The 27,733-nt window shown below is 45.3% G+C and overlaps 1 protein-coding gene across 4 annotated transcripts in view; it reads left to right on the top strand.

The window, feature by feature from the left end:
- The window catches only part of SKIC3 (SKI3 subunit of superkiller complex), a 441,476-nt gene that overhangs the window by 324,437 nt on the left and 89,306 nt on the right, over positions 1–27,733 (top strand). For all 4 annotated transcript variants that reach the window (XM_063964031.1, XM_063964029.1, XM_063964032.1 and 1 more), the window contains exons 35-36: positions 11,976–12,104; positions 15,298–15,422. In XM_063964031.1, the coding sequence (XP_063820101.1) occupies positions 11,976–12,104; positions 15,298–15,422 (254 nt within the window). The remainder of the gene's footprint in view (positions 1–11,975; positions 12,105–15,297; positions 15,423–27,733) is intronic.

The raw sequence follows: 27,733 nt of genomic DNA, 5'->3' as shown, positions 1-27,733 counted from the left end.
TTTAATTTAAAATAATCCTTTTCCTCAGGGTCCAGTATTGTTTCAGGAAACTCCAACACTTCCTTTATAGCGACTATCATACATTGTATGCTTTTGGCTAATTTGGGGTCTACCCCTCTCGAATCCCCAGTGTCGACATCAGTGTCGGAATCTGTCTCTGTGTCCCCTTGCATTATCTGGGCCAGAAACCTTTTCTGGGAACTGGATGGGACCCGCGTGGATGATATGGAGGGGTCAGTAAATCGTGCATCCTCCACAGACTGCCTCCAATATTTAGTCTGTTGTTCAGACTCAGAGTATTTTTTTGCAAGCATTGACATATTCTTTTGCAACATTCTTACCCACTCCGGCTCCTTCTGAGAGGGAAGGGCCACCACATTACCCTCTTGTGCATCTAAAATGGGTTCTTCCTGGGAAGAACCCTCCCCAATGTCTGACATGTTACACACTTGTACACACACACACACCCCTATCACACAGGGGAGCTATTGGGGACAGACCCACACTAAAGTCTGTCAGAGAGACACAGAGGGATTTGCCAGTCCACACACTGCGCCTTATTGTGAATTGTGGAAATATTACCCACTTACAGCGCATATACCAATAATAGGCCCACAGACCTAATTATAATGAACACTCTCTGCCCCTTCTATAACACCCTGTACTTGTATCAGTGTTGTCATGAGGAAAAACAGCGTTCAGTAGCTTTACACTGGAGTTTCTGCAGGAGAAAATGGCACCCAGTGGGTGTTCTGGCAAGTCTGAGGAGAAGCCCCACCCTTCAGCCTCAGCAATGTAATATTTATACTGGCTGGGAATGGCACAACAGCGGCTGTACATGTATGTACCCTTTGTGCCAGTGAGAGCAAGGTATTAAAGCATGCCCTCAGAACGCACCCCTTCCCCGCGCGCGCGCGCTCTGCACCCTTGTGCTGAGAGACATTGCACGCGCTGAGCGTATACCTGTATGCCGCCAACGATGACCGGAGGATCCCCTCTCTGCAGGACTCCGGTAATATACTCACCAGCCTTCTGACTTCTGGCTCTGTTAGGGGGTGGCGGCAGTGCTGTGGGAGTGAACGCTGGCCAGGCTTGGGCTGTGGTCAGTACCCTTCAGGATCTAATGGTGTCCTGTCAGCGGAAGCAGAACCATTAACTAATTGAGAAGTTGGTTCCTACTTCCCCCCTTCAGTCCCACAAAGCAGGGAAGCTGTTGCCAGCATCTTCCCTGTAAAATAAAAAAACCTAAGAAAGTCTTTTTCCAGCAAAGCTCTGTAGAGCTCCACTAGTGTGCATCCAGTCTCCTGGGCATATTTTCTAAACTGAGGTCTGGAGGAGGGGCATAGAGGGAGGAGCCAGTTCACACTGTTGAAAAGTCTTAAAGTGCCGAAGGCTCCTGCGGAACCGTCTATACCCCCATGGTACTAAAATGGACCCCAGCATCCGCTAGGACGTAAGAGAAATAATGTTTATTAATTCACAACAGTAACCAGCCCAGCGGAATATACTATATAATTACTTTACTATAGCTACACAAATATATGGACATCTTAAGGGAGAAGTAGAGAAAGTGGATTACCCGTGGAAGAATTGTTTTATTGTTAGGTGGCGTGGTATTCCAACATACTGTAAAGTGGTAGAGCCTTATACGGTGGGAGAATTTAAACAGTTTGGGAATAAATAGGCTCTACTAGATTTAAAAAGATGAGCGTTTATATGGTTGCAGAAATCCTCACTTTTTTTCTAATTGCTTAAACCTAAAGACAGTACTTTTAGGTTATTCCTTTTATATTTTGATACACTACTGCCCTCTTGTGTTGTTTTATAATATTTTTTTTACTTTATGTAATTCATTAAGGCAGAGGTTCTGAAACGCGGTCCTCAAGGCCCCCCAACGATCCAGGTTTTAAGTATATCCATGCTTGGTCACAGGTGACTTAATTAGTACATCATTCAATTTGATTTAAATATCTGTGCTGAGCCATAGATATACTTAAAACTTGGGCCATTGGGGTTCCTTGACGACCCCATTTGAGAACCTTTGCATTATAGTTGAAAGCAGATCTATTAAAATAAAGCTAATTATAATCTTTTATTTGTATAGTGTCACCATGACCACACACAGTTTGATGGGCTGGTGATGATTAGCTTGTGGCAAAATGCCCTTCAGGGTCATTCTTGTCATTCTTCTTTGTGGCAACTATGAGGTCTAATTCTGAAAGAGAGGTCCATTTCCTAACAGCCATGCATGTGTTTAATGGACAGTTCAATTCACAATGCAGATGTTAATATATGTATGTATATAGATATAAATACAATGTATGGATACACATTATATATAAGACAATATTAATTTTATATATATATATATATATATATATATATATATATAGTACTGTGCAAGTTATAGGCAGGTGTGGGGAAAAACGCTACAAAGTAACAATGGTTTCAAAAATAGTGTTAGTAGTTTATTTTTATCAATTAACAAAATGCAAAGTGAATGAACAGAAGATAAATCTAAACCAGATCAATACTTGGTGTGAGCACATTTTGCCTTCAAAACAGCATCAATTCTTCTAGGTACACTTACACAAAGTTTTTGATGGAAGTCGACATTGAGGTTGTTCCAAACATCTTTGAGTACTAACCACAGATCTGTGGATGTAGACTTGCTCAAATCCTTCTGTCTCTTCATGTAATCCCAGACAGATCCGGTGATGTTGAGACCAAGGCTCTGTGGGGGCCATATCATCACTTCCAGGACTCCTTGTTCATCTTTATGCTGAAAATAGTTCTTTATGAATTTGGCTATATGTTTGAGGTCGTTGTCCTGCTGCAGAATATTCTTGGAGCCAAACAGACAGGGGGGGGTGGGGGGTTTGCAAATCCCACCCCTACATTTCCCTTCAGCACACTAAAAATTACCTGTAACCATACCTGAACCTATCTGGTAATAGAAATTCAGAGAGTTAGTTTACACATGTTTGCAAACACATGTTTAAGCTGCTGAGCCACTTCAAGGCTTCTCCGATGTCAGCAGTCCTAACACTACATAATAGCAGTGCCCACATAGGGCCATGTAATTTGTCACAGTAGGCCTCATGATAAAGGCTATTACTAAAACAAATCCAGACAGAGAGCTAACCTACCCAGGAGCCACCCCCAGGATCTCCCATTGGCACTACAAGGAACAGCTGGCCTTCCAAATACTGCTCCCATTCAATGCCTCTTGCACACAAGCAGACAAACAATGGTAGTTGCTCGGTCATTCCCGGAGATAACTATGTATCAGGTGCTTGAAAGGGGGAGGGGTCACAGACAAACAGACAGGGGCGGGGTTGCAAATCCCACCCCTACATTTACCTTCAGCACACTAAAAATTACCTGTAACCATACTTGAACCTACCTGGTAATAGAAATTCTGAGAATTAGTTTACACATGTCTGCAAACACATGTTTAAGCTGCTGAGCCACTTCAAGGCTTCTCCGATGTCCCCCCCCCCCCCCCCCTTTCTGTGCCCAACGATTGTTCATATGCTTCATTGGTCCAATATAATCGTTGGTAACCATATATAAAGTTCCTGTTAGGGACCTTCATTGATTGAAGATTTTTATCCGATGTTATTAATTCTGTAGTAATTTCCCATATGGAAGACCGATCTGTTTTCAGATTATTACAGACCGGTACTTCTAGCGACATACTCCTATATGTCATATTTGCCTATAAATATTGATACTTGCCCCTGAAGAAGTCCTTCGGGACGAAACGTGTTGGATTCTGTGTCATTTTATTTTTTATTTACCACCATCTGAATGAATATCTGACAAAAGCTATTTGTCCTGTTCATGTTGGCTCAATCAATACATAAATGTAAAATCTGCTGTTAATCTGAGCTTAATTGCTCTCATGTGTGGTTCTGTACAATACATTTTATTTATTTAAAGGAGTTTGTGTTTTACAAAGGTTTTTAGATTACTAGTACTATACAGCTGTCTTACACATTATCATTTAGTTGTTAACAAACACCATTAGCGTCCTCAGAATTGTTTTTCATATATAAATAATATAGGTTGCACTCCTTGGTGAAATATTAGTTGGTGCCAGAACCTGTTTAGGTATAAGATTTTAGAAATAGCTGTCACTCCAAACTGTTGCATGAACCTGTTGGTTTATTAACATTTACAACATCTCCGACCGCATAGGTCCTTTCTCAAGTACTCGATAGATAACCTATGATGTCCGAAACATTGTAATAAACCAATGGGTTTATGCAATTACTACAGTTCAGAGCGGCATTTGTTGATGAGAAAATATATATATATATATATATATATATATATATATATATATATGCAGACAAATGCCCGGCACTCCACCTTGTGGATAACATCGACCTTGGTGCCCTCCAAAAGCAATGTATAGATAGTTGGAATAGGCGGCACTCACAGGAATTCTCAAAGAAGAAAATAATCAGAGGAATTCTCAAAGAAGAAAATAATCAGACCAAGTAGTCTATTTTGTCAACGTTTCAATTTAGTAAATACATTTTCGTCAGGACATCAATAAAAACAGATATCTGTTTTTATTGATGTCCTGACGAAAATTTATTTACTAAATTGAAACGTTGCCAAAATAGACTACTTGGTCTGATTATTTTCTTCTTTGAGAATTCCTGTGAGTGCCGCCTATTCCAACTATCTATATATATATATATATATATATATATATATATATATATATATATATATATAGCAAATCCAAACGTCCCGGCACTCCTTTGACCCGTGTGGGTCTATCTGTGCTCCGGTGCCCTCCTTAAGGGGATTGCACCCCTCAGTATGCAGCAAATGGAGAAAGGCGGCAATCTAGAGGCTTCACAAATATGAAATATCACCACAAGTCTTTATTGTAACATATCGACGTTTCTGGGCCAGTTGCCCCTTTCTCAAGACATAACACATAACCAAACTTCATATATTTATACCATAAAACATAAGTGAAAGTCTTACCCCCTTTGTGAACACTCCCAGCGTTTTCCTCATGGCCATAGCCAGCCAGACTGTGACACAGGGCACTTCTGGTCACGTGACCTATATGAACCCGGAAGTGATGTCATCTGCCAAGCAAAGTGATGTCATCTGCCAAGCAGTTGCCTTGGAAACCGCAATTACACATTCTAAAACCAAAATGTATAGATATTTTCAAAGTGCACATAGTGCAGGCATAAACAAAATATATAAGAGCGCTAGTATCAATAAGTAAAGTGAAAAAAAGTGACAAAGGACACAGCAGTGCTGTATATTTAACACGGCAGTGAACTGCCATAATACTGCATACTATTAAATAACATTGTAGTCCATAAAACTTCTATTTACTGAAAGCTAAAAACAATAACCGGAAAATGACATAATGTATAATATAAACAAAATAGTCTATTCCAGTATCTAATAGTGAATATTTGTTACTGGCTCCCTCTAGTGGTGAAAACACTGTGAAAAATCTAAGAGATTAGTGAGAATAACATTCAGACAAAATGTATCAGACCCGGTGAATCATTAAGTCCCCAGGGGGCTAGTGTATCCAAATGGAAAATCCATTTGGATTCGAGTTGTAGCAATTTCCTAGACCTGTCCGTCCCGTCCCCCCCCTGGTAAGGATCCAGGGACATGGTCAATGAATTTATATTTAAGGGTTGCCATACTGTGTCGTACCTGCATTGATCACTATGTCCCATCTGTAATGCTGCCCGAATGGCCGTGCGGTGCTGTGCCATTCTCGTTTTAAGCATGCAGTCTGTTTTTCCGACATAGTATAAGCCACAAGGGCAGATGATTACATAAATTACATGTGTGGAAGTACAAGTCAGGGGCCATTTAATAAGTAATTTCTTTCCAGAATAGGGATGTAGAAAGTACTCACCAGGGGTTAGGTATGAACAGGTTGTGCACCCATTTTTCTTAGTAAGGAAATTTTTTACAGGTGGATCTTTGTTAAAGCCTGTTACATCTGTTTTGACTACAATATCTTTGATGTTTCTAGCACGTTTGTAATTAGGCATAATTTTGGTGTTATTTGGGTGGAATTCAAATGTTTGAAAAGTCGGTTGAGTGTGTTTTTTCCTGTCTATAAGATAGGAAAAAAACAGACTCCCAACTGACTTTTCAAACATTTGAATCTCCCCCTTTAAATCTGGATCAAATGCCACAATCTGCCAGAGCTCTTTAGTTTTTTTGGAGGTCTGTACACTGATGATATCATATTGATTCATTCACGGAATTGTTTTCTGGATCTTAGAGGTTTTTCGCATGGCCTTTACGTTGCTATTAGCAACCGCTTTGTTTTTGGCCTTAAATCTCTCTGTGGGTACCCCCTCTCAATGAATTTGGTAACCATGTTCTCCAACTGCTTTCCCTGACTTTCTTTTCACTCGTGATTTTGCAAACCCTCTAAAACTGAGAGTATGGCAATCCCTTTACTGTGGATATTGGATGGAAACTCTGGTGATGTAATAATGTATTGCGATCTGTTGGCTTAGTATAGAAGCACGTATTGATAAGCCCATTATTAATTTGTATATAAACATCTAGGAAACAAGTCTCCATTCTGCTACAAGTCATGGTAAATTTAATGGGACTTACTGATATATTTCTCTAACGTCCTAGTGGATGCTGGGGACTCCGAAAGGACCATGGGGAATAGCGGCTCCGCAGGAGACTGGGCACAAAGTAAAAGCTTTAGGACTAGCTGGTGTGCACTGGCTCCTCCCCCTATGACCCTCCTCCAAGCCTCAGTTAAGATTTTGTGCCCGAACGAGAAGGGTGCAATCTAGGTGGCTCTCCTGAGCTGCTTAGAGTAAAAGTTTAAATAAATGAAGTGTGTGATGAAGCGTGGGTTTCCCCCGATAAAAAACTGCTAATTTCTAAAAAAAATTATTGGCATTATACCCTTTCCCACCAGAGGTTAGGGCGCGTTGGGAAACACCCCCTAGCGTAGATAAGGCGCTCACACGCTTATCAAAACAAGTGGCGTTACCGTCCCCTGATACGGCCGCCCTCAAGGAACCAGCTGATAGGAAGCTGGAAAATATCCTTAAAAGTATATACACACATACTGGTATTATACTGCGACCAGCAATCGCCTCAGCCTGGATGTGCAGTGCTGGGGTGGCTTGGTCGGATTCCCTGACTGAAAATATTGATACCCTGGACAGGGACAATATATTATTGACTACAGAGCATTTAAAGGATGCATTTCTATATATGCGAGATGCACAGAGGGATATTTGCACTCTGGCATCAAGAGTAAGTGCGATGTCCATTTCTGCCAGAAGAGGATTATGGACGCGACAGTGGTCAGGGGATGCGGATTCCAAACGGCATATGGAAGTATTGCCGTATAAAGGGGAGGAGTTATTTGGGGTCGGTCTATCGGACCTGGTGGCCACGGCAACGGCTGGAAAATCCACCTTTTTACCCCAAGTCACCTCGCAGCAGAAAAAGATACCGTCTTTTCAGGCTCAGTCCTTTCGTCATTATAAGGGCAAGCGGGCAAAAGGCCACTCATATCTGCCCCGGGGCAGAGGAAGGGGAAAAAGACTGCAGCAAACAGCCTCTTCCCACGAACAGAAGCCCTCCCCCGCTTCTGCCAAGTCCTCAGCATGACGCTGGGGCCTTACAAGCGGACTCAGGCACGGTGGGGGCCCGTCTCAAGAATTTCAGCGCGCAGTGGGCACACTCGCAAGTGGACCCCTGGATCCTGCAGGTAGTATCTCAGGGGTACAAATTGGAATTCGAGACGTCTCCCCCTCGCCGGTTCCTGAAGTCTGCTTTACCAACGTCTCCCCCCGACAGGGAGGCGGTATTGGAAGCCATTCACAAGCTGTATTCCCAGCAGGTGATAATCAAGGTACCCCTCCTACAACAGGGAAAGGGGTATTATTCCAAGCTGTTTGTGGTACCGAAGCCGGACGGCTCGGTGAGACCCATTTTAAATCTGAAATCCTTGAACACTTACATAAAAAGGTTCAAGTTCAAGATGGAGTCACTCAGAGCAGTGATAGCGAACCTGGAAGAAGGGGACTATATGGTGTCTCTGGACATCAAGGATGCTTACCTCCATGTCCCAATTTGCCCTTCTCACCAAGGGTACCTCAGGTTTGTGGTACAGAACTGTCACTATCAGTTTCAGACGCTGCCGTTTGGATTGTCCACGGCACCCCGGGTCTTTACCAAGGTAATGGCCGAAATGATGATTCTTCTTCGAAGAAAAGGCGTCTTAATTATCCCTTACTTGGACGATCTCCTGATAAGGGCAAGGTCCAGAGAACAGTTAGAGGTCGGAGTAGCACTATCTCAAGTAGTACTACGACAGCACGGATGGATTCTAAATATTCCAAGATCACAGCTGATTCCGACGACACGTCTGCTGTCCCTAGGGATGATTCTGGACACAGTACAGAAAAAGGTGTTTCTCCCGGAGGAGAAAGCCAAGGAGTTATCCGACCTAGTCAGGAACCTCCTAAGACCAGGCCAAGTGTCAGTGCATCAATGCACAAGGGTCCTGGGAAAGATGGTGGCTTCTTACGAAGCGATTCCATTCGGCAGATTCCACGCAAGAACTTTTCAGTGGGATCTGCTGGACAAATGGTCCGGATCGCATCTTCAAATGCATCAGCGGATAACCCTGTCTCCAAGGACAAGGGTGTCTCTCCTGTGGTGGTTACAGAGTGCTCATCTCCTAGATAGCCGCAGATTCGGCATTCAGGATTGGGTCCTGGTGACCACGGATGCCAGCCTGAGAGGCTGGGGAGCAGTCACACAGGGAAGAAATTTCCAGGGCTTGTGGTCAAGCATGGAAACGTCACTTCACATAAATATCCTGGAACTAAGGGCCATTTACAATGCTCTAAGTCAGGCAAGACCTCTGCTTCAGGGTCAGCCGGTGTTGATCCAGTCGGACAACATCACGGCAGTCGCCCACGTAAACAGACAGGGCGGCACAAGAAGCAGGAGGGCAATGATGGAAGTGGCAAGGATTCTTCGCTGGGCGGAGAATCATGTGATAGCACTGTCAGCAGTGTTCATTCCGGGAGTGGACAACTGGGAAGCAGACTTCCTCAGCAGACACGATCTTCACCCGGGGGAGTGGGGACTTCACCCAGAAGTCTTCCACATGATTGTGAACCGTTGGGAAAAACCAAAGGTGGACATGATGGCATCCCGCCTCAACAAAAAACTGGACAGATATTGCGCCAGGTCAAGGGACCCTCAGGCAATAGCTGTGGACGCTCTGGTAACACCGTGGGTGTACCAGTCAGTGTATGTGTTCCCTCCTCTTCCTCTCATACCAAAAGTACTGAGAATCATAAGAAGGAGAGGAGTAAAGACTATACTCGTGGCTCCGGATTGGCCAAGAAGGACTTGGTACCCGGAAATTCAAGAGATGCTCACGGAAGACCCGTGGCCTCTACCTCTAAGAAAGGACCTGCTCCAGCAGGGACCATGTCTGTTCCAAGACTTACCGCGGCTGCGTTTGACGGCATGGCGGTTGAACGCCGAATCCTGAAGGAAAAAGGCATTCCGGATGAAGTCATCCCTACCCTGATCAAAGCCAGGAAGGATGTGACCATACAACATTATCACCGTATTTGGCGTAAATATGTTGCGTGGTGCGAGGCCAGGAAGGCCCCTACAGAGGAATTTCAACTGGGTCGTTTCCTGCATTTCCTGCAAACAGGACTGTCTATGGGCCTCAAATTAGGGTCCATTAAGGTTCAAATTTCGGCCCTGTCAATATTCTTCCAAAAAGAACTAGCTTCTGTTCCTGAAGTTCAGACGTTTGTCAAGGGAGTACTGCATATACAGCCTCCTTTTGTGCCTCCAGTGGCACCTTGGGATCTCAATGTAGTTTTGGGATTCCTAAAATCACATTGGTTTGAACCACTCACCACTGTGGACTTAAAATATCTCACATGGAAAGTGGTAATGCTGTTAGCCCTGGCTTCAGCCAGGCGTGTCTCAGAATGGGCGGCTTTATCCTATAAAAGCCCTTACCTAATTTTTCATACGGACAGGGCAGAATTGAGGACTCGTCCTCAATTTCTTCCTAAGGTGGTTTCAGCATTTCACTTAAACCAGCCTATTGTGGTGCCTGCGGCTACTAGGGACTTGGAGGATTCCAAGTTGCTGGACGTAGTCAGGGCCCTGAAAATATATGTTTCCAGGACGGCTGGAGTCAGAAAATCTGATTCGCTGTTTATCCTGTATGCACCCAGCAAGCTGGGTGCTCCTGCTTCTAAGCAGACGATTGCTCGTTGGATTTGTAGTACAATTCAGCTTGCACATTCTGTGGCAGGCCTGCCACAGCCAAAATCTGTAAAAGCCCATTCCACACGGAAAGTGGGCTCATCTTGGGCGGCTGCCCGAGGGGTCTCGGCTTTACAACTTTGCCGAGCAGCTACTTGGTCAGGGGCAAACACGTTTGCTAAATTCTACAAATTTGATACCCTGGCTGAGGAGGACCTGGAGTTCTCTCATTCGGTGCTGCAGAGTCATCCGCACTCTCCCGCCCGTTTGGGAGCTTTGGTATAATCCCCATGGTCCTTTCGGAGTCCCCAGCATCCACTAGGACGTTAGAGAAAATAAGAATTTACTTACCGATAATTCTATTTCTCATAGTCCGTAGTGGATGCTGGGCGCCCATCCCAAGTGCGGATTGTCTGCATTACTTGTACATAGTTATTGTTACAAAAATCGGGTTATTGTTGTTGTTGAGCCATCTTTTCAGAGGCTCCTTCTGTTATCATGCTGTTAACTGGGTTCAGATCACAAGTTGTACGGTGTGATTGGTGTGGCTGGTATGAGTCTTACCCGGGATTCAAAATCCTTCCTTATTGTGTACGCTCGTCCGGGCACAGTATCCTAACTGAGGCTTGGAGGAGGGTCATAGGGGGAGGAGCCAGTGCACACCAGCTAGTCCTAAAGCTTTTACTTTGTGCCCAGTCTCCTGCGGAGCCGCTATTCCCCATGGTCCTTTCGGAGTCCCCAGCATCCACTACAGACTATGAGAAATAGAATTATCGGTAAGTAAATTCTTATTTTTGAGATGCAATCAACAGCCTTCCCTTCCCAAAAGACCAACAGGTCATCTATGTATCTATAATACAAAATCAAGCAGCGAGAAACCACTGGATCTTCAAAAAATACGGTTCTTTCCGTTTGCCACATATAGCTATTTGCAAAGGCCGGTGTGTGTATATGCATATATATGTGTGTGTGTGTGTGTGTGTGTGTGTGTGTGTGTGTATGTATGTATGTATGTATGTATGTATATATATATATATATATATATATATATATATAGTGTTCATTCTAGCACCCTGCACCTTTCAAATCCTGTGCAGTTCCCCTTTCCTGCCTGGGGTGTCGCTCTCTGCTCTGGTGCTTCTCAACACACTCTGATCTGTTACTCAGTGCTGTGATACAGACCTGTGTGTACTGAGAAGCACCAGAGCAGAGAGCGACACCCCAGGCAGGAAAGAGGAACTGCACAGGATTTGTAAAGTGCAGGGTGCTAGAATGATCACTAATACACACACACACACACACACACACACACTTGCATAGAACACTTTTTTGGGGGAGAGGGTTGTTGGATTTGTACAGTATTTTTGTCTTACGTACTGTCGTTGGGAGCAAAACAATGGAAGTAACTTTGCACCTTGAGAAAACCTAGTGTTGCAGTGCCAGTGGGGCAGCTGTGAAATGTGCATGGAGATTGATTTTGAGAGGGATATGGCCAAACTCAAATCTTAATTGCTTTGTAAAAGTAGAGCTGTCCAGCATTTGTGGGCTACATACAAGAGCAGCCAGTATTTACCCAGGTGCAAAGTTACTCCTAGATTTTGCTTTGTTCCCAACTCTGCCACATAACATATAAGATGTAGTATTTTATCTAATATTTGTTTTCTTTACAGATAATCCTGCAGTGTGGGCTGGATTATTGGCTGCTGCTCATGTGAGATATACAGCTTCGTACCTCAATAAAGCACCCGCCAAACACACAGGACTTAATTATAACTTTGTAGCCTCCATTAAATCCAAGAGTGAGTACCCGCTGACATAGTTACAGCCCATTCTTCATGACAAATGATGCTTATCCATGGTTGTTATTACCTGTGTAAATATCCATTATAGGCACTAGGCTGTGAATCCTTGATGAACTAGGGAAGTTTTTTCTGCCATACCGAGGGACTGATTACCCTCAAGTGACTTCAGTTTGTTGTCTTGTACATACCCTCCTGCAACTTCAATTAAATTCACAGCTTTTTACTTCTTTTTGTCAACCATACATTTAATTGAGCAACCAAGCGTTTTGCTACTTTGGGATACGATTTAAACCTTCCCTCCAGATATCATTGTAAACGATGCAAATCAAAAATAACCAGTCCTGCCTGATTATATAAATACATGCATGGAGGGATGCTTATATTTCCTAATATGTACAGGATAGCAGATTATAAATCAGTTTAGTGATACACAGACTGGTATTTGCTCACATCCTTTTATTGGTCAATTGCAGGTGCATGCAAGGGAAAGGTCAATCTCGACTAGAAAAAAAACAAATAAATTCCCCCAGCACACCATAATGGACCATCAAAAGAGACATACAGATGGAGCCGCGCCCATCTGATACGGCTCCATCGCAAACGAGCACTCACGGCGTGACTAGGCGATCCGTCCACCTAGTCACGCCGGGAGTGCACAGAGACGCCCCCATTCAGAGCGTCTCTGTCTGGGCGCACGGATGGAGACGCTCTCCATTCAAGTGAATGGGTCACGTCTCCGTCATGGGCGGGCGGGGACGCTCTCGTCGATAGGCGCGCCCCTAGTCACAGACGGAGCCACGACTAGCGTGGCTCCATCTGTACATCCTACATGATAATAGCAATACAGAGATCTGAGTTACATATATTAGTAAACATATGGTAAACCTCCAAGGTGTCTCTGCTCTGGTGGTCCTACGCTACATGATGAACATAATGCAGAGATCTGTGTTACGTACATTCGCAAATCAATTCCGTAAATTAATCTGATTGTCTAACGCTTTCTAGTAGCTGCCATCTGCAGTGTTTATTCTGTGATTGTTATAGATTATTGCCCAAACCTTTGCTTAGTGTGATTCTAGTTATCTTTTTTTTTATAAAACATTTAACTTTACAGGTTGTGTATCACTTTGAGATTAAGTTATTACTGTCAGGAAATGCAAAAAATAGACACAGAACTGTCCCCATACATTATTGCGGGGTCCCACCAAACAGGCCCTCTCGGCTAGAGTGAGACTTTGCTAGCACCGAGCTGGGCATCTTGTTGCCAAAAAATGTGTTGTTGTCGCAGTGTGGTTCAACTACAGTAGCATGCACCAGGAGACTGTGCTGATTAGTGTAACATGCGACACTTGTATATCTGTGTGTGACTGATTCTCTGAATCTGTATATGAAGTGCTATGATGCAGCGGGCATGGCTTTTTTCCATGCCATGCTTCATATACATTCTCAGCCTCACACAAACTGTATATACAATTGTCACAGTCTCCTGGTACATCCTAGCCACATCACATTGCGACCGAGAAGGATTCACTGGAAAACAAATAAAAGAGGCCCAATGCTAGCAGAGTTGCGCGGGACCTGGCTGCTCACTCGCACCAAGCATCTCGCACTGCTTGGAGTACTAAGGCTAGATGTACAGTATGAGGACATAGCTGTACTGTATGTGAATAAAGTCGACATAGCTGATTTTCCACTCATGCATAGTCATTCTGCATCCCACTGTGATAACATTTAAGTAATGAAAACCTGTAGCAATGTTATTATGTTAATTCTGCATTTGTAGAGCAGGTATTAAGATCTTTCAAAGTGATACATTGTGTAATTTCTGTTAATGCAGTGTTACTGTGAAATCAGCTGCTCTTACCCACGCTGGTAAAGTCATGATACCAATCAGATTGATTTAAGTAAAGTCAAACTTAAAGACAACCTCATTCTGATGTGTGAGATCATTCCAGGCGGTCACAAGTTACACTTAAATTGCCAGAATGATTGCAGCTTGGAAATAGCTAAATATTTACTGCCATAAGTCAGACTGCACTGTGTGCTTCTGTGAAATGCCATGTAAATGACAGCATATACAGCACCCGGGAGTTATGCTTTAGCTTGTCAAACAATTGATTATCTTTTCGGATCTCTATTAAGGATAACTACATACAAAAAGTTTGTTTCCAGTACAATTCAATACCTAGTAAAGTTCTACTTAACTGACGATTCTTTGTATTTTCCCAATCTGTCCAGTCCCCTGGAGGCTACAATCCACTCCTCCCCTACTAAAGAAGGCGTTTCTAACAATGGGGCAGATGTATTAAGCTTGGAGAAGTGATAAAGCAGTGATAAAGGCAAGGTGATAACACACCAGCCAATCAGCTCCAATATGTAAATTGACAGAATCAGCTCTAATATGTAAATTGACAGGAGCTGATTGGCTGGTGCGTTATCACCTTCCACTTATCACTGCTTTATCACTTCTCCAGGCTTAATACATCTTCCCCAATATGTCATTGACATCTTGTCCCCTGTAAACCTTTTTGCATTAAAACTGTGAGTGATAAATGTTTACCAAGTACCACCCAAAGTGTGTTTCATTTATTCTTATTTCTTAGTACTCTTAGGGGGATATTCAATTACCCACACTGACTGTCGGGTGTAAAAGTGTCGCCGGGGGGGCTATTATATTAGCCCCAAAAAGCTGGCACATGCTGCGGCTCTACAGGGATTTCTTTCACCTGCCTCCAACAGGTGAAGCAAAATCTCCGGAAACAGCCCTGTTTTCACCCGAAAACGGGGCTATTTCTAACGTAAACACACAGTTTTCGCTGTACCTGCGTGTTTTAGAGTGAAAAGGATGTTTTCTCCGGGGGCTTAAAACCGGGAAATATCACCCGAGGCTTCATCAGCGGTAATTGGATATCCCCATTAATGTGTGTATCTGAGGAAATTTATACCAAGCTACTCTTTTTGTACTTTAATGTTTTACAAATCCCCCTTCTGATTAGTTTGGGGGTGGGGGGGGGGAATTGGGTTTTTTTTTGTTACATTTAAAAGACTGAAGTATCCCATAGGTACTAACATATGTTCTGTATTTAATGGAATGAAAGAATGGAGTACATCGGATGTTTGTTTCCCATATTCCTGTATTATAGAATATAGTGTCTTCAAGAAACTTACATGTACGTTTTCTGATGTGCAGTGGAAAGAACAAAGAAACTTCCTGACAGTTATGTTCTGTCCCTGGAGACTTGGTCATTGTGTCAAGCTGTTTGCTTATTAAATGCTCAAAATAGACTATCAGAGGCCGAGGAGCTTTGTGCCAAGGTAAGACTGGACATATTGTAATGTCGATATTGGGCAGTGATAAACATTTGCTGGTACTATTTTTACTGTAGCCGTGTTGTGTGCTGTATTTGCCCATCGTTTGATTGGAATTGTATTGGTATATGCAGGATAAGCGACAGGGGGGGAGGGGGCCAAAGGGGACACCTGTACTGGACCACAAGGATACGCTGCTTAGTGCCCAGCAGGTATGTGAGTGTCTTGTCCAAATACAGTAGGTCTCAGAGTGACAGGAGCCTCTCACACACAGTGACTGTGCGGTGATAGTGTGCGTCCGCTCTTCTGGGTCCAGCTCTATTGCAGGCAGTTATGGGACATGGCACCAGCTTAGTTGGCCAGGATTTCTGTGATCTGCGCCGGCCTCTTCTGGTGGGGTGTGAGGGCCACATGGTACCTGATGTGCGGTGTTCAGGTTTGGATACTGGGGAGTGCAGTGCAGGTGAGTCTCTCCCCGGGGTAAGAGTGGATTGGTGAGGGAATACAGGGCTTTGGGATGAGGTGGGGGAGCTGGGAATGCAGCAAGGAGTCATTGGGGAGAGACAGACTGTGGTGTGTGTGGGAGGAAGAGAGAGGGAGACTCAGAATGTGGTGTGTGTGGGGGTTGGAGGATAAATACATATATATATATATGTGTGTGTAAATAAATATATTTTTATTTATTAACAGTTTCTTATATAGCGCAACAAATCCCGTTGCGCTTTAATTAATAAATTATATTTCTCTAACGTCCTAAGTGGATGCTGGGAACTCCGTAAGGACCATGGGGAATAGCGGCTCCGCAGGAGACTGGGCACAACTAAAGAAAGCTTTAGGACTACCTGGTGTGGACTGGCTCCTCCCTCTATGACCCTCCTCCAGACCTCAGTTAGAATTTTGTGCCCGGCCGAGCTGGATGCACACTAGGGGCTCTCCTGAGCTCTTAGAAAGAAAGTAATATTTAGGTTTTTTATTTTCAGTGAGATCTGCTGGCAACAGACTCACTGCTACGAGGGACCTAGGGGAGAGAAGCGAACCTACCTGCTTGCAGCTAGCTTGGGCTTCTAGGCTACTGGACACCATTAGCTCCAGAGGGATCGAACACAGGCCCAGCCTCGGTCGTCCGGTCCCGGAGCCGCGCCGCCGTCCCCCTAGAGGAGCCAGAAGCAAGAAGACGTTCCTGGAAATCGGCGGCAGAAGACTTCGGTCTTCATTAAGGTAGCGCACAGCACTGCAGCTGTGCGCCATTGCTCCCCAGGCACACCACATTCTCCGGTCACTGATGGGTGCAGGGCGCTGGGGGGGGCGCGTGCCCTGGGCTGCAATATAAGTACCTTACTTGGCAAATTAACACTATATATGTGTAAAATCCCCTGCCATAACTGTATAAAAAAAGCGGGAGAAGCCCGCCGGAAAAGGGGCAGGGCTATCTCCCTCAGCACACTGGCGCCATTTTCCCTCACAGCTCCGCTGGAAGGATCGCTCCCCAGGCTCTCCCCTGCAGTTCCAGACTACATAGGGTTAAAAAGAGAGGGGGGGCACTAAATTTAGGCGCAATCTGTGATATATAAGCAGCTATAAGGGGTAAAATCACTGTGTAGTGTGTATCCCTGTTTTATATAGCGCTCTGGTGTGTGCTGGCATACTCTCTCTCTGTCTCCCCAAAGGGCTTTGTGGGGTCCTGTCCTCAGTCAGAGCATTCCCTGTGTGTGTGCGGTGTGTCGGTACGGCTGTGTCAACATGTTTGATGAGGAGGCTTATGTGGAGGCGGAGCAGGTGCCGATAAATGTGATGTCACCCCCTGCGGGGTCGACACCTGAGTGGATGGATATGTGGAAGGAATTACGCGACAGTGTCAACTCCTTAGATAAAAGGTTTGACGACATATCAGATGTGGGACAGCCGGCTTCTCAAAAGCCATCAGGGGCTCTAAAACGCCCGCTACCTCAGATGGCAGACACAGATGCCAACACAGATACTGACTCCAGTGTCGACGATGATGAGACTAGTGTACATTCCAATAGAGCCACACGTTACATGGTTACGGCAATGAAAAATGTGTTGCACATTTCTGATATTACCCCAGGTACCACAAAAAAGGGTATTATGTTTGGGGAGAAAAAACTACCAGTGGTTTTTCCCCCTTCTGATGAATTAAATGAAGTGTGTGAAGAAGCGTGGGCTTCCCCCGATAAGAAACTAGTAATTTCTAAAAAGTTACTAATGGCGTACCCTTTTCCGCCAGAGGATAGGTCACGTTGGGAGACATCCCCTAGGGTAGATAAAGCGCTCACACGCCTGTCAAAGAAGGTGGCACTACCGTCTCCGGACACGGCCGCCCTAATGGAGCCTGCTGATAGGAAGCAGGAGGCTATCCTGAAGTCTGTTTATACACACTCAGGTATTATACTGAGACCAGCTATTGCTTCAGCATGGATGTGCAGTGCTGCAGCTGCGTGGTCAGATTCCCTGTCAGAAAATATTGATACCTTAGACAGGGACATTATATTGCTAACCATAGAGCATATTAAAGACGCAGTCTTATACATGAGAGATGCACAGAGGGATATTTGCCGGCTGGCATCTAAAATAAGTGCAATGTCCATTTCTGCCAGGAGGGGTTTATGGACTCGGCAGTGGACAGGGGATGCAGATTCTAAAAGGCACATGGAAGTTTTGCCTTACAAGGGTGAGGAGTTGTTTGGGGATGGTCTCTCGGACCTCGTTTCCACAGCGACAGCTGGGAAGTCAGCATTTTTATCCCATGTTCCCTCACAACCAAAGAAAGCACCATATTATCAGGTACAGTCCTTTCGGCCCCAGAAAGGCAAGCGGGTTAAAGGCGCGTCCTTTCTGCCCAGAGGCAGAGGTAGAGGGAAAAAGCTGCAGCATACAGCCAGTTCCCAGGAACAAAAGCCCTCCCCCGCTTCCTCTAAGTCCACCGCATGACGCTGGGGCTCCACAGGCGGAGCCAGGTACGGTGGGGGCCCGTCTCAAGAACTTCAGCGACCAGTGGGCTCGCTCACGGGTGGATCCCTGGATTCTACAAGTAGTATCTCAGGGGTACAAGCTGGAATTCGAGACGTCTCCCCCTCGCCGTTTCCTCAAATCTGCCTTGCCAACAGCTCCCCCGGACAGGGAGGCAGTGCTGGAGGCAATTCACAAGCTGTATTCGCAGCAGGTGATAGTCAAGGTACCCCTCCTTCAACAAGGAAGGGGTTACTATTCCACAATGTTTGTGGTACCGAAACCGGACGGTTCGGTGAGACCCATTTTAAATTTGAAATCCTTGAACACCTATATAAAAAGGTTCAAGTTCAAGATGGAATCGCTCAGGGCGGTTATTTCAAGCCTGGAGTAAGGGGATTACATGGTATCACTGGACATCAAGGATGCTTACCTACATGTCCCCATTTACCTTCCTCACCAGGAGTACCTCAGATTTGTGGTACAGGACTGTCATTACCAATTCCAGACGTTGCCGTTTGGTCTGTCCACGGCACCGAGGGTATTTACCAAGGTAATGGCCGAAATGATGATACTCCTTCGAAAAAAGGGAGTTTTAATTATCCCATACTTGGACGATCTCCTTATAAAGGCGAGGTCCAGGGAGCAGTTGTTGGTCGGGGTAGCACTATCTCGGGACGTGCTACAACAGCACGGTTGGATTCTGAATATTCCAAAGTCACAGCTGGTTCCTACGACACGTCTACTGTTTCTGGGGATGGTTCTGGACACAGACCAGAAAAGGGTGTTTCTCCCGGAGGAGAAAGCCAAGGAGTTGTCATCTCTAGTCAGAGATCTCCTGAAACCAAAACAGGTCTCGGTGCATCACTGCACGCGAGTTCTGGGAAAAATGGTAGCTTCCTACGAAGCAATTCCATTCGGCAGGTTCCATGCAAGAATCTTTCAGTGGGATCTGTTGGACAAGTTGTCCGGATCCCATCTTCAGATGCATCGGCTGATAACCCTGTCTCCAAGGACCAGGGTGTCTCTGCTGTGGTGGCTGCAGAGTGCTCATCTTCTAGAGGGCCGCAGATTCGGCATACAGGACTGGGTCCTGGTGACCATGGATGCCAGCCTTCGAGGCTGGGGGGCAGTCACACAGGGAAGAAACTTCCAAGGGCTATGGTCAAGCCAGGAGATTTCCCTACACATAAATATTCTGGAACTAAGGGCCATCTACAGTGCCCTAAGTCAGGCAAGACCCCTGCTTCAAAACCAGCCGGTACTGATCCAGTCAGACAACATCACGGCGGTCGCCCATGTAAACCGACAGGGCGGCACGAGAAGCAAGACGGCGATGGCAGAAGCCACAAGGATTCTCCGATGGGCGGAAAATCACGTGTTAGCACTGTCAGCAGTGTTCATTCCGGGAGTAGACAACTGGGAAGCAGACTTCCTCAGCAGGCACGACCTCCACCCGGGAGAGTGGGGACTTCATCCAGAAGTCTTTCAGCTGATTGTAAATCGCTGGGAACGGCCACAGGTGGACATGATGGCGTCCCGCCTCAACAAAAAGCTAGAAAGATATTGCGCCAGGTCGAGAGACCCTCAGGCAATAGCTGTGGACGCTCTAGTGACACCGTGGGTGTACCAGTCGGTTTATGTGTTCCCTCCTCTTCCTCTCATACCAAAGGTACTGAGGATAATAAGACGAAGAGGAGTAAGAACTATACTCATTGTTCCGGATTGGCCAAGAAGAGCTTGGTACCCAGAACTTCAAGAGGTGATCTCAGAGGACCCATGGCCTCTGCCGCTCAGACAGGACCTGCTGCAGCAGGGGCCCTGTCTGTTCCAAGACTTACCGCGGCTGCGTTTGACGGCATGGCGGTTGAACGCCAGATCCTGAAGGAAAAGGGCATTCCGGAGGAAGTCATACCTACGCTGATTAAAGCTAGGAAAGAAGTGACCGCAAACCATTATCACCGCATATGGCGAAAATATGTTGCGTGGTGTGAGGCCAGGAAGGCCCCAACGGAGGAATTTCAGCTGGGCCGTTTTCTGCACTTCCTACAGTCAAGGGTGACTATGGGCCTAAAATTGGGTTCCATTAAGGTCCAGATTTCGGCTCTATCGATTTTCTTCCAGAAAGAACTGGCTTCACTACCTGAAGTTCAGACATTTGTTAAGGGAGTGCTGCATATTCAGCCCCCTTTTGTGCCCCCAGTGGCACCTTGGGATCTCAACATGGTGTTGAATTTCCTAAAGTCACATTGGTTTGAACCACTTAAAACCGTGGATTTAAAATATCTCACGTGGAAAGTGGTCATGCTGTTGGCCTTGGCTTCGGCCAGGCGTGTGTCAGAATTGACAGTTTTATCATGTAAAAGCCCTTATCTGATTTTCCATATGGATAGGGCGGAATTAAGGACTCGTCCCCAATTTCTCCCAAAGGTGGTTTTCAGCTTTTCTTTGAACCAGCCTATTGTGGTGCCTGCGGCTATTCGTGACTTGGAGGATTCCAAGTTGCTGGACGTAGTCCGGGCCCTAAAAATCTATGTTTCCAGGACAGTTGGAGTCAGAAAGACTGACTCGCTATTTATCCTGCATGCACCCAACAAGTTGGGTGCGCCTGCTTCAAAGCAGACTATTGCTCGCTGGATCTGTAGCACGATTCAACTTGCACATTCTGCGGCTGGACTGCCGCATCCTAAATCTGTAAAAGCCCATTACACGAGGAAGGTGGGCTCTTCTTGGGCGGCTGCCCGAGGGGTCTCGGCTTTACAACTTTGCCGAGCAGCTACTTGGTCGGGGTCAAACACATTTGCTAAATTCTACAAGTTTGATACCCTGGCTGAGGAGGACCTAGAGTTCGCTCATTCGGTGCTGCAGAGTCATCCGCACTCTCCCGCCCGTTTGGGAGCCCGTTTGGGAGCTTTGGTATAATCCCCATGGTCCTTACGGAGTTCCCAGCATCCACTACGGACTTTAGAGAAAATAAGATTTTACTCACCGGTAAATCTATTTCTCGTAGTCCGTAGTGGATGCTGGGCGCCCGTCCCAAGTGCGGATTGTCTGCAATACTTGTATATAGTTATTGGTTAACTAAAGGGTTATTGTTGAGCCATCTGTTGAGAGGCTCAGTTATTTTTTTATACTGTTAACTGGGTATTGTATCACGAGTTATACGGTGTGATTGGTGTGGCTGGTATGAGTCTTACTCGGGATTCCAAATCCTTTCCTTATTGTGTCAGCTCTTCCGGGCACAGTATCCTAACTGAGGTCTGGAGGAGGGTCATAGAGGGAGGAGCCAGTGCACACCAGGTAGTCCTAAAGCTTTCTTTAGTTGTGCCCAGTCTCCTGCGGAGCCGCTATTCCCCATGGTCCTTACGGAGTTCCCAGCATCCACTACGGACTACGAGAAATAGATTTACCGGTGAGTAAAATCTTATTTTCTCTTACGTCTTAGAGGATGCTGGTGTCCCTTTTAGTACCATGGGGTATAGACGGTTCCGTAGGAGCCTTCGGCACTTTAAGACTTTTCAACATTGTGAACTGGCTCCTCCCTCTATGCCCCTCCTCCAGACCTCCAGTTTAGAAAATGTGCCCAGGAGACTGGATGCACACTAGTGGACTTCTACAGAGCTTTGCTGGAAAAAGACTTTCTTAGGTTTTTTATTTTACAGGGAAGCTGCTGTCAACATGAGGTCATGTTTTAAAACCTTACTCTCACTGGCAAAAAGGGTACATACATGTACAGCCGCTGATGTGCCATCCCCAGCCAGTATAAATATTACATTGCTGAGGCTGAAGGGTGGGGCTTCTCCTCAGACTTGCCAGAACACTCACTGGGTGCCATTTTCTCCTGCAGAAACTCCAGTGTGAAGCTCCTGAACGCTTTTTCTCCTCATGACAACGCTGATAGAAGTACAGGGTGTTATAGAAGGGGAAGAGAGTGTTCATTATAATTAGGTCTGTGGGCCTATTATTGGTATATGCGTTGTAAGTGGGTAATATTTCCACAATTCACAATAAGGCGCAGTGTGTGGACTGGCAAATCCCTCTGTGTCTCTCTGACAGACTTTAGTGTGGGTCTGTCCCCAATAGCTCCCCTGTGTGATAGGGGTGTGTGTGTGTGTGTGTACAAGTGTGTAACATGTCAGACATTGGGGAGGGTTCTTCCCAGGAAGAATACATTTTAGATGCACAAGAGGGTAATGTGGTGGCCCTTCCCTCTCAGAAGGAGCCAGAGTGGGTGAGAATGTTGCAAAAGAATATGCCAGTGCTTGCAAAGAAATTCTCTGAGTCTGAACAACAGACTAAATACCAAATTAGCCAAAAGCATACAATGTATGATAGTCGCTATAAAGGAAGTGTTGGAGTTTCCTGAAACAATACTGGACCCTGAGGAAAAGGATTATTCTAAATTAAATAAAAAGCAGGTTGTGACTTTTCCTCCTTCAAAGGATTTGAATGCGTTCTTTGAAGAATCCAGGGCTAACCCTGAGAAGAAATGTACCCTTCCAAGAAGGATACGTGTAGTGTACCCTTTCCCTGAGGAAGACAGGCACAAATGGGAGACACCCCCAATGATAGACACCTCAGTTTCTCAGCTGTCTAAGAAAATAGTTTTGCCTGCCCCTGGTTCAGCCTCTTTAAAAGATCCAGCTGGGTAGGTAACGCTGTAGAAAAATGGTCTGACAATTTGCTTGTTAACTTAGACAGTTGACAGGGATGAAATAGTCCTAACTCTCGGCCATATCAAAGATGCTGCAGGTTACTTAGTTAAAGCTATGAAGGATATTGGGTTGCTGAGTTCAAGATCCCCCGCTATGGCGATTTCAGCCCGCAGGGCGCTGTGGATCCGCCAATGGAATGCTGATGCGGAATCAAAAAAGAATATTGAGGCGCTTCCTTACAATAGAGAAGCCCTCTTTGGAGACAAGCTGGATGCCATGATTTCAACAACTACATCAGGCAAGTCAGCATTTCTGCCTTCCACAGCTGCTCCACCTAGGAAAGGATTTCATTCTCATACGATGCAATCCTTTCGGCCCAACAAGTCCAAAAAGGCAAAGGGTACCCCCTTCTTCGCAGGAAGAGGGCAAGGAAGAGGTAAAAAAATATACAACACCATCAGGCTCGCAGGAGCAGAAGTCAACAGCTACTTCTGCTAAAACCTCAGCATGACGCTGGGGCTCCCCTGCGGGAGTACGATCGGGTGGGGGCACGTCTACTGTCTTTCAGCCAGGTCTGGGTTCACTCAGATCTGGATCCTTGGGTATTGCAGATAGTATCCCAAGGGTACAAATTGGAATTTCAGGACCTTCCCTCATGCCGATTTTTCAAAGCAGCCTTACCAGCTTCTGTTCAGGACAGAGCAAAAGTGCTGAACGCAATACAGAAATTATGTCAAGACAACATAATTGCCTTAGTTCCTGTGTCACAACAGCTAAAAGGGTTTTATTCAAGCCTGTTTGGATAACCGGATGGCTCGGTCAGAACGATTTTAAACCTAAAGACTCTGAACCTTTATTTGAAAAGGTTCAAATTCAAGATGGAATCCCTGAGAGCGGTGATCTCCAGCCTTTGGAGGAAAAGGAATTTCTGGTATCGATGGACATCAAAGATGCTTATTTACATGTTCCCATCTACCCGCCGCATCAGGCATACCTGAGGTTTGCGGTGCAGGACTGCCACTACCAGTTCCAAACATTGCCTTTCGGGCTCTCCACGGCTCCGAGAATATTCACCAAGGTGATGGGGAGATGATGGTTCTTCGTCGCAAGAAAGGAGTCAAAGTCATCCCATACTTGGACGATCTCCTCATAAAAGCGAGATCCAGGGAGAAACTAGTGCAGAACTTGGCACTTTCCCTGACGATGCTTCAACATCACGGTTGGATCATAAACCTTCCAAAATCACAATTGGAACCCACAATGAGGTTTTCATTTCTGGGAATGATATTGGACACGGAAGCACAGAAAGTATTCCTATCGGTGGAAAAGGCTCTGGAGATCCATAGGATGGTCAAACAAGTTTTAAAACCAGCACGCGTATCGATTCATCAGTGCATCCGCCTTCTGATAGCGGCCTGCGAGGCTCTACAATTTGGCCGATTCCACGCCAGGGTGTTCAAATGGGACCTACTGGACAAGTGGTCCGGATCGCATCTACACATGCACCGGAGGATAATCCTGTCAACAAAAGCCAGTATTTCACTCTTGTGGTGGCTTCAAAGTCTCACCTCCTGGAGGGACGCTGGTTCGGGATTCAAACTTGGATCCTGATGACCACAGATGCAAGCCTCCGAGGTTGGGGAGCAGTCACGCAAGGAGAAAGCTTCTAAGGACGATGGCCAAGTCAAGAAGTACTCCTTCACATAAACATTCTGGAATTGAGAGCTGTGTACAACAGCCTTCATCAAGTGGCACACCTTCTTCAAGGTCGTCCCATACAGATCCAGTCAGACAATGTAACGGCAGTAGCTTACATAAACTGCCAGGGCAGAACAAAAAGCAGAGCGGCAATGGCAGAGGTGACAAAGATACTCCTCTGGGCAGAAAGACATGCAAAAGCTCTGTCGGCAATTTTCATTCCAGGAGTGGACAACTGGGAAGCAGACTTCCTCAGCAGACACGATCTCCATCCAGGAGAATGGGGCCTCCACCCAGAAGTCTTTGCAGAGGTAGCAGAAATTTGGGGCGTTCCTCAAGTAGATATGATGGCATCACGTCTCAACAAGAAGCTTCAGAAATATTGTTCCAGGTCAAGAGACCCACAAGCAATAGCAGTGGATGCACTGGTGACCCAGTGGGTGTTTCAGCCGGTGTATCTGTTCCCTCCACTTCCACTAATACCAAAAGCTTTCACGATCATCAGAAGAACAAGGGTTCGAGCAATTCTCATTGCTCCAGACTGGCCAAGGAGGGCTTGGTATCCAGATCTTCAGGAGTTATTACTGGAAGATCCTCAGCCTCTTCCTCTTCGCAAGGACCTGCTTCAGCAGGGGCCGTTTGTTTATCAAGACTTACCGCGGCTGCATTTGACGGCATGGCTGTTGAGCGCCAGGTCATAGCCTGTAAGGGTATTCCCAATTAAGTCATTCCCACACTTATTCTGGCCAGGAAAGGAGTAACGTCCAAACATTACCATCATATTTTGAGAAAATATGTATCTTGGTCTGAATCCAAGAAGTTTCCTGCGGTGGAGTTTAAATTAGGATGTCTTCTCCTATTTCTACAGGCGGGTGTGGATGCTGGCTTGAGATTAGGGTCTATCAAGGTCCAAATTTCGGCCTTGTCCATTCTCTTTCAGAAACAGTTGGCTTCCCTTCCTGAGGTTCAGACGTTCGTGAAGGCGTTTCTGCGCATCCAACCTCCCTTTGTGCCTCCTGCGGCGCCATGGGATCTTAATGTGGTGTTGCAGTTCCTTAAATCGGACTGGTTTGAGCCTCTACAAGAGGTAGAGTTGAAGTTTCTCACTTGGAAAGTGGTTATGCTGTTGGCCTTGGCCTCAGGCAGACGATTTTTCATGAAGATAGAGCTGAACTGCAGACGCATCAGCATTTTTTTCTAAAGGTTGTGTCTTATTTCCATATCAACCAACCTGTGGTGGTGCCAGTGGCTTCTGACACCTCAGCCGTTTCAAAGTCCTTGGATGTCGTCAGAGCGTTGAGGACTTATGTTGCAAGAACGGCTCGGATAAGGAAAACAGAGTCTTTGTTTGTCCTCTATGACCCCAACAAGATTGGGGTCGTGCTTCTAAGCAGACTATTGCGCGCTGGATCAGAGGTACCATTCAGCACGCTTATTCCACGGCAGGATTGCCGTTACCGAGTTCGGTAAAGGCCCACTCTACAAGGAAAGTGGGTTCTCCCTGGGTGGCTTCCCAGGGTGTCTCGGCGTTGCAAATTTGCCGAGCAGCTACTTGGTCAGGGGCAAACACGTTTGCTAAGTTTTACAGGTTTGACACCTTGGCTGCTGACGACCTTCTGCAGGAACATTAGCACTTGCCCGCCCAGACTGGGAGCTTTGGTACAACCCATGGTACTAAAAGGGACCCCAGCATCCTCTATGACGTAAGAGAAAATAGGATTTTAATTACCTACCGGTAATCCTTTTCTCGTAGTCCTAGAGGATGCTGGGCGCCCGCCCAGTGCTCATTTTTCCTGCAAATTACGTTTTGCCTTTTTACACAGGTTCTCCTGTGTTAAGATGTTCACAGCAGTTGCTGTGGCGTTATGCATGCACGTTAGCATGGGTTATGTTAAAGGCCATGTTAGGCGGCATGTTTTGTGTGGTGTGAGCTGGTATGAATCTCCCTACTAGTTTAATGTAAATTCTTCTCTCGAAGATGTCAGTCTCCTCGGGCACAGTTCCTATACTGAGGTCTGGTGGAGGGGCATAGAGGGAGGGAGGAGCCAGTTCACACTGTTGAAAAGTCTTAAAGTGCCGAAGGCTCCTGCGGAACTGTCTATACCCCATGGTACTAAAAGGGACCCCAGCATACCCTACGGACTACAAGAAAAGGATTTACCGGTAAGTAATTAAAATCCTAATATATATATATATATATATATATATACTGTATATGTGTGTATATGTGTATGTGTATATATATATATATATATATATAATCTGAGGGGACCCAGAAATATCACTGTGTCGGGCCCCAAGATTTCTGTTGCAGTCCTTTGGTATATGTTATAATTGATTAAATAAATATGTTATACAGTATATTTCATAGACCAGAAACATGGGTTTGTAGATGCAGTCAAGTTTTGTTCAGAGGTTCTAGCCATCAGAGCTGCCAGACATGACTCCAAACATGATCTCTAGCCTTTTTTTATATGTTGTTCTCTGCCATGAAGATAAATCAGCCTGCCTCATTTGGTTTTGTTTTGTTTTTTTTCAAATAAGCAGGAATTTAGTTAATGAGCCGATAGACAGTAGATCAGTGCAGCCCTTCTATAATTATCATAATTCTGAATATTTCAGGTTTCATTATTTGTAGTGCCTTTCTATTTTTTTTAGTAATATATAGAACATATGGTATACACTCATACTATCTTTCTTCAGAGTTTGTAAAATCTTGAAACTACGCTTCCAGTTCGTCACCAACTATTGTAATGCGCCCGGTTACCAATAATACAGTCTACTACAAACATGTTGAGTTGGGTTTATTGTCATTAAATATTCAACGTATGAACAATCAATGAAATTTTGATGTAAGCAAAGACAAATAGCACAAAAATATGAATACCACAAAAGAACAATGCCATAAAATATTTTAAAAGAGCCATAAGAACACAGGTAAACACATGGACAGATACAACAGTCCTATCTACATTTAAAACCATTAAACATAGTAAT

This window comes from Pseudophryne corroboree, chromosome 1, assembly GCF_028390025.1.
Source record: "Pseudophryne corroboree isolate aPseCor3 chromosome 1, aPseCor3.hap2, whole genome shotgun sequence".
Lineage (NCBI taxonomy): Eukaryota > Metazoa > Chordata > Amphibia > Anura > Myobatrachidae > Pseudophryne > Pseudophryne corroboree.
This window is presented reverse-complemented; position numbering and strand designations above follow the sequence as displayed.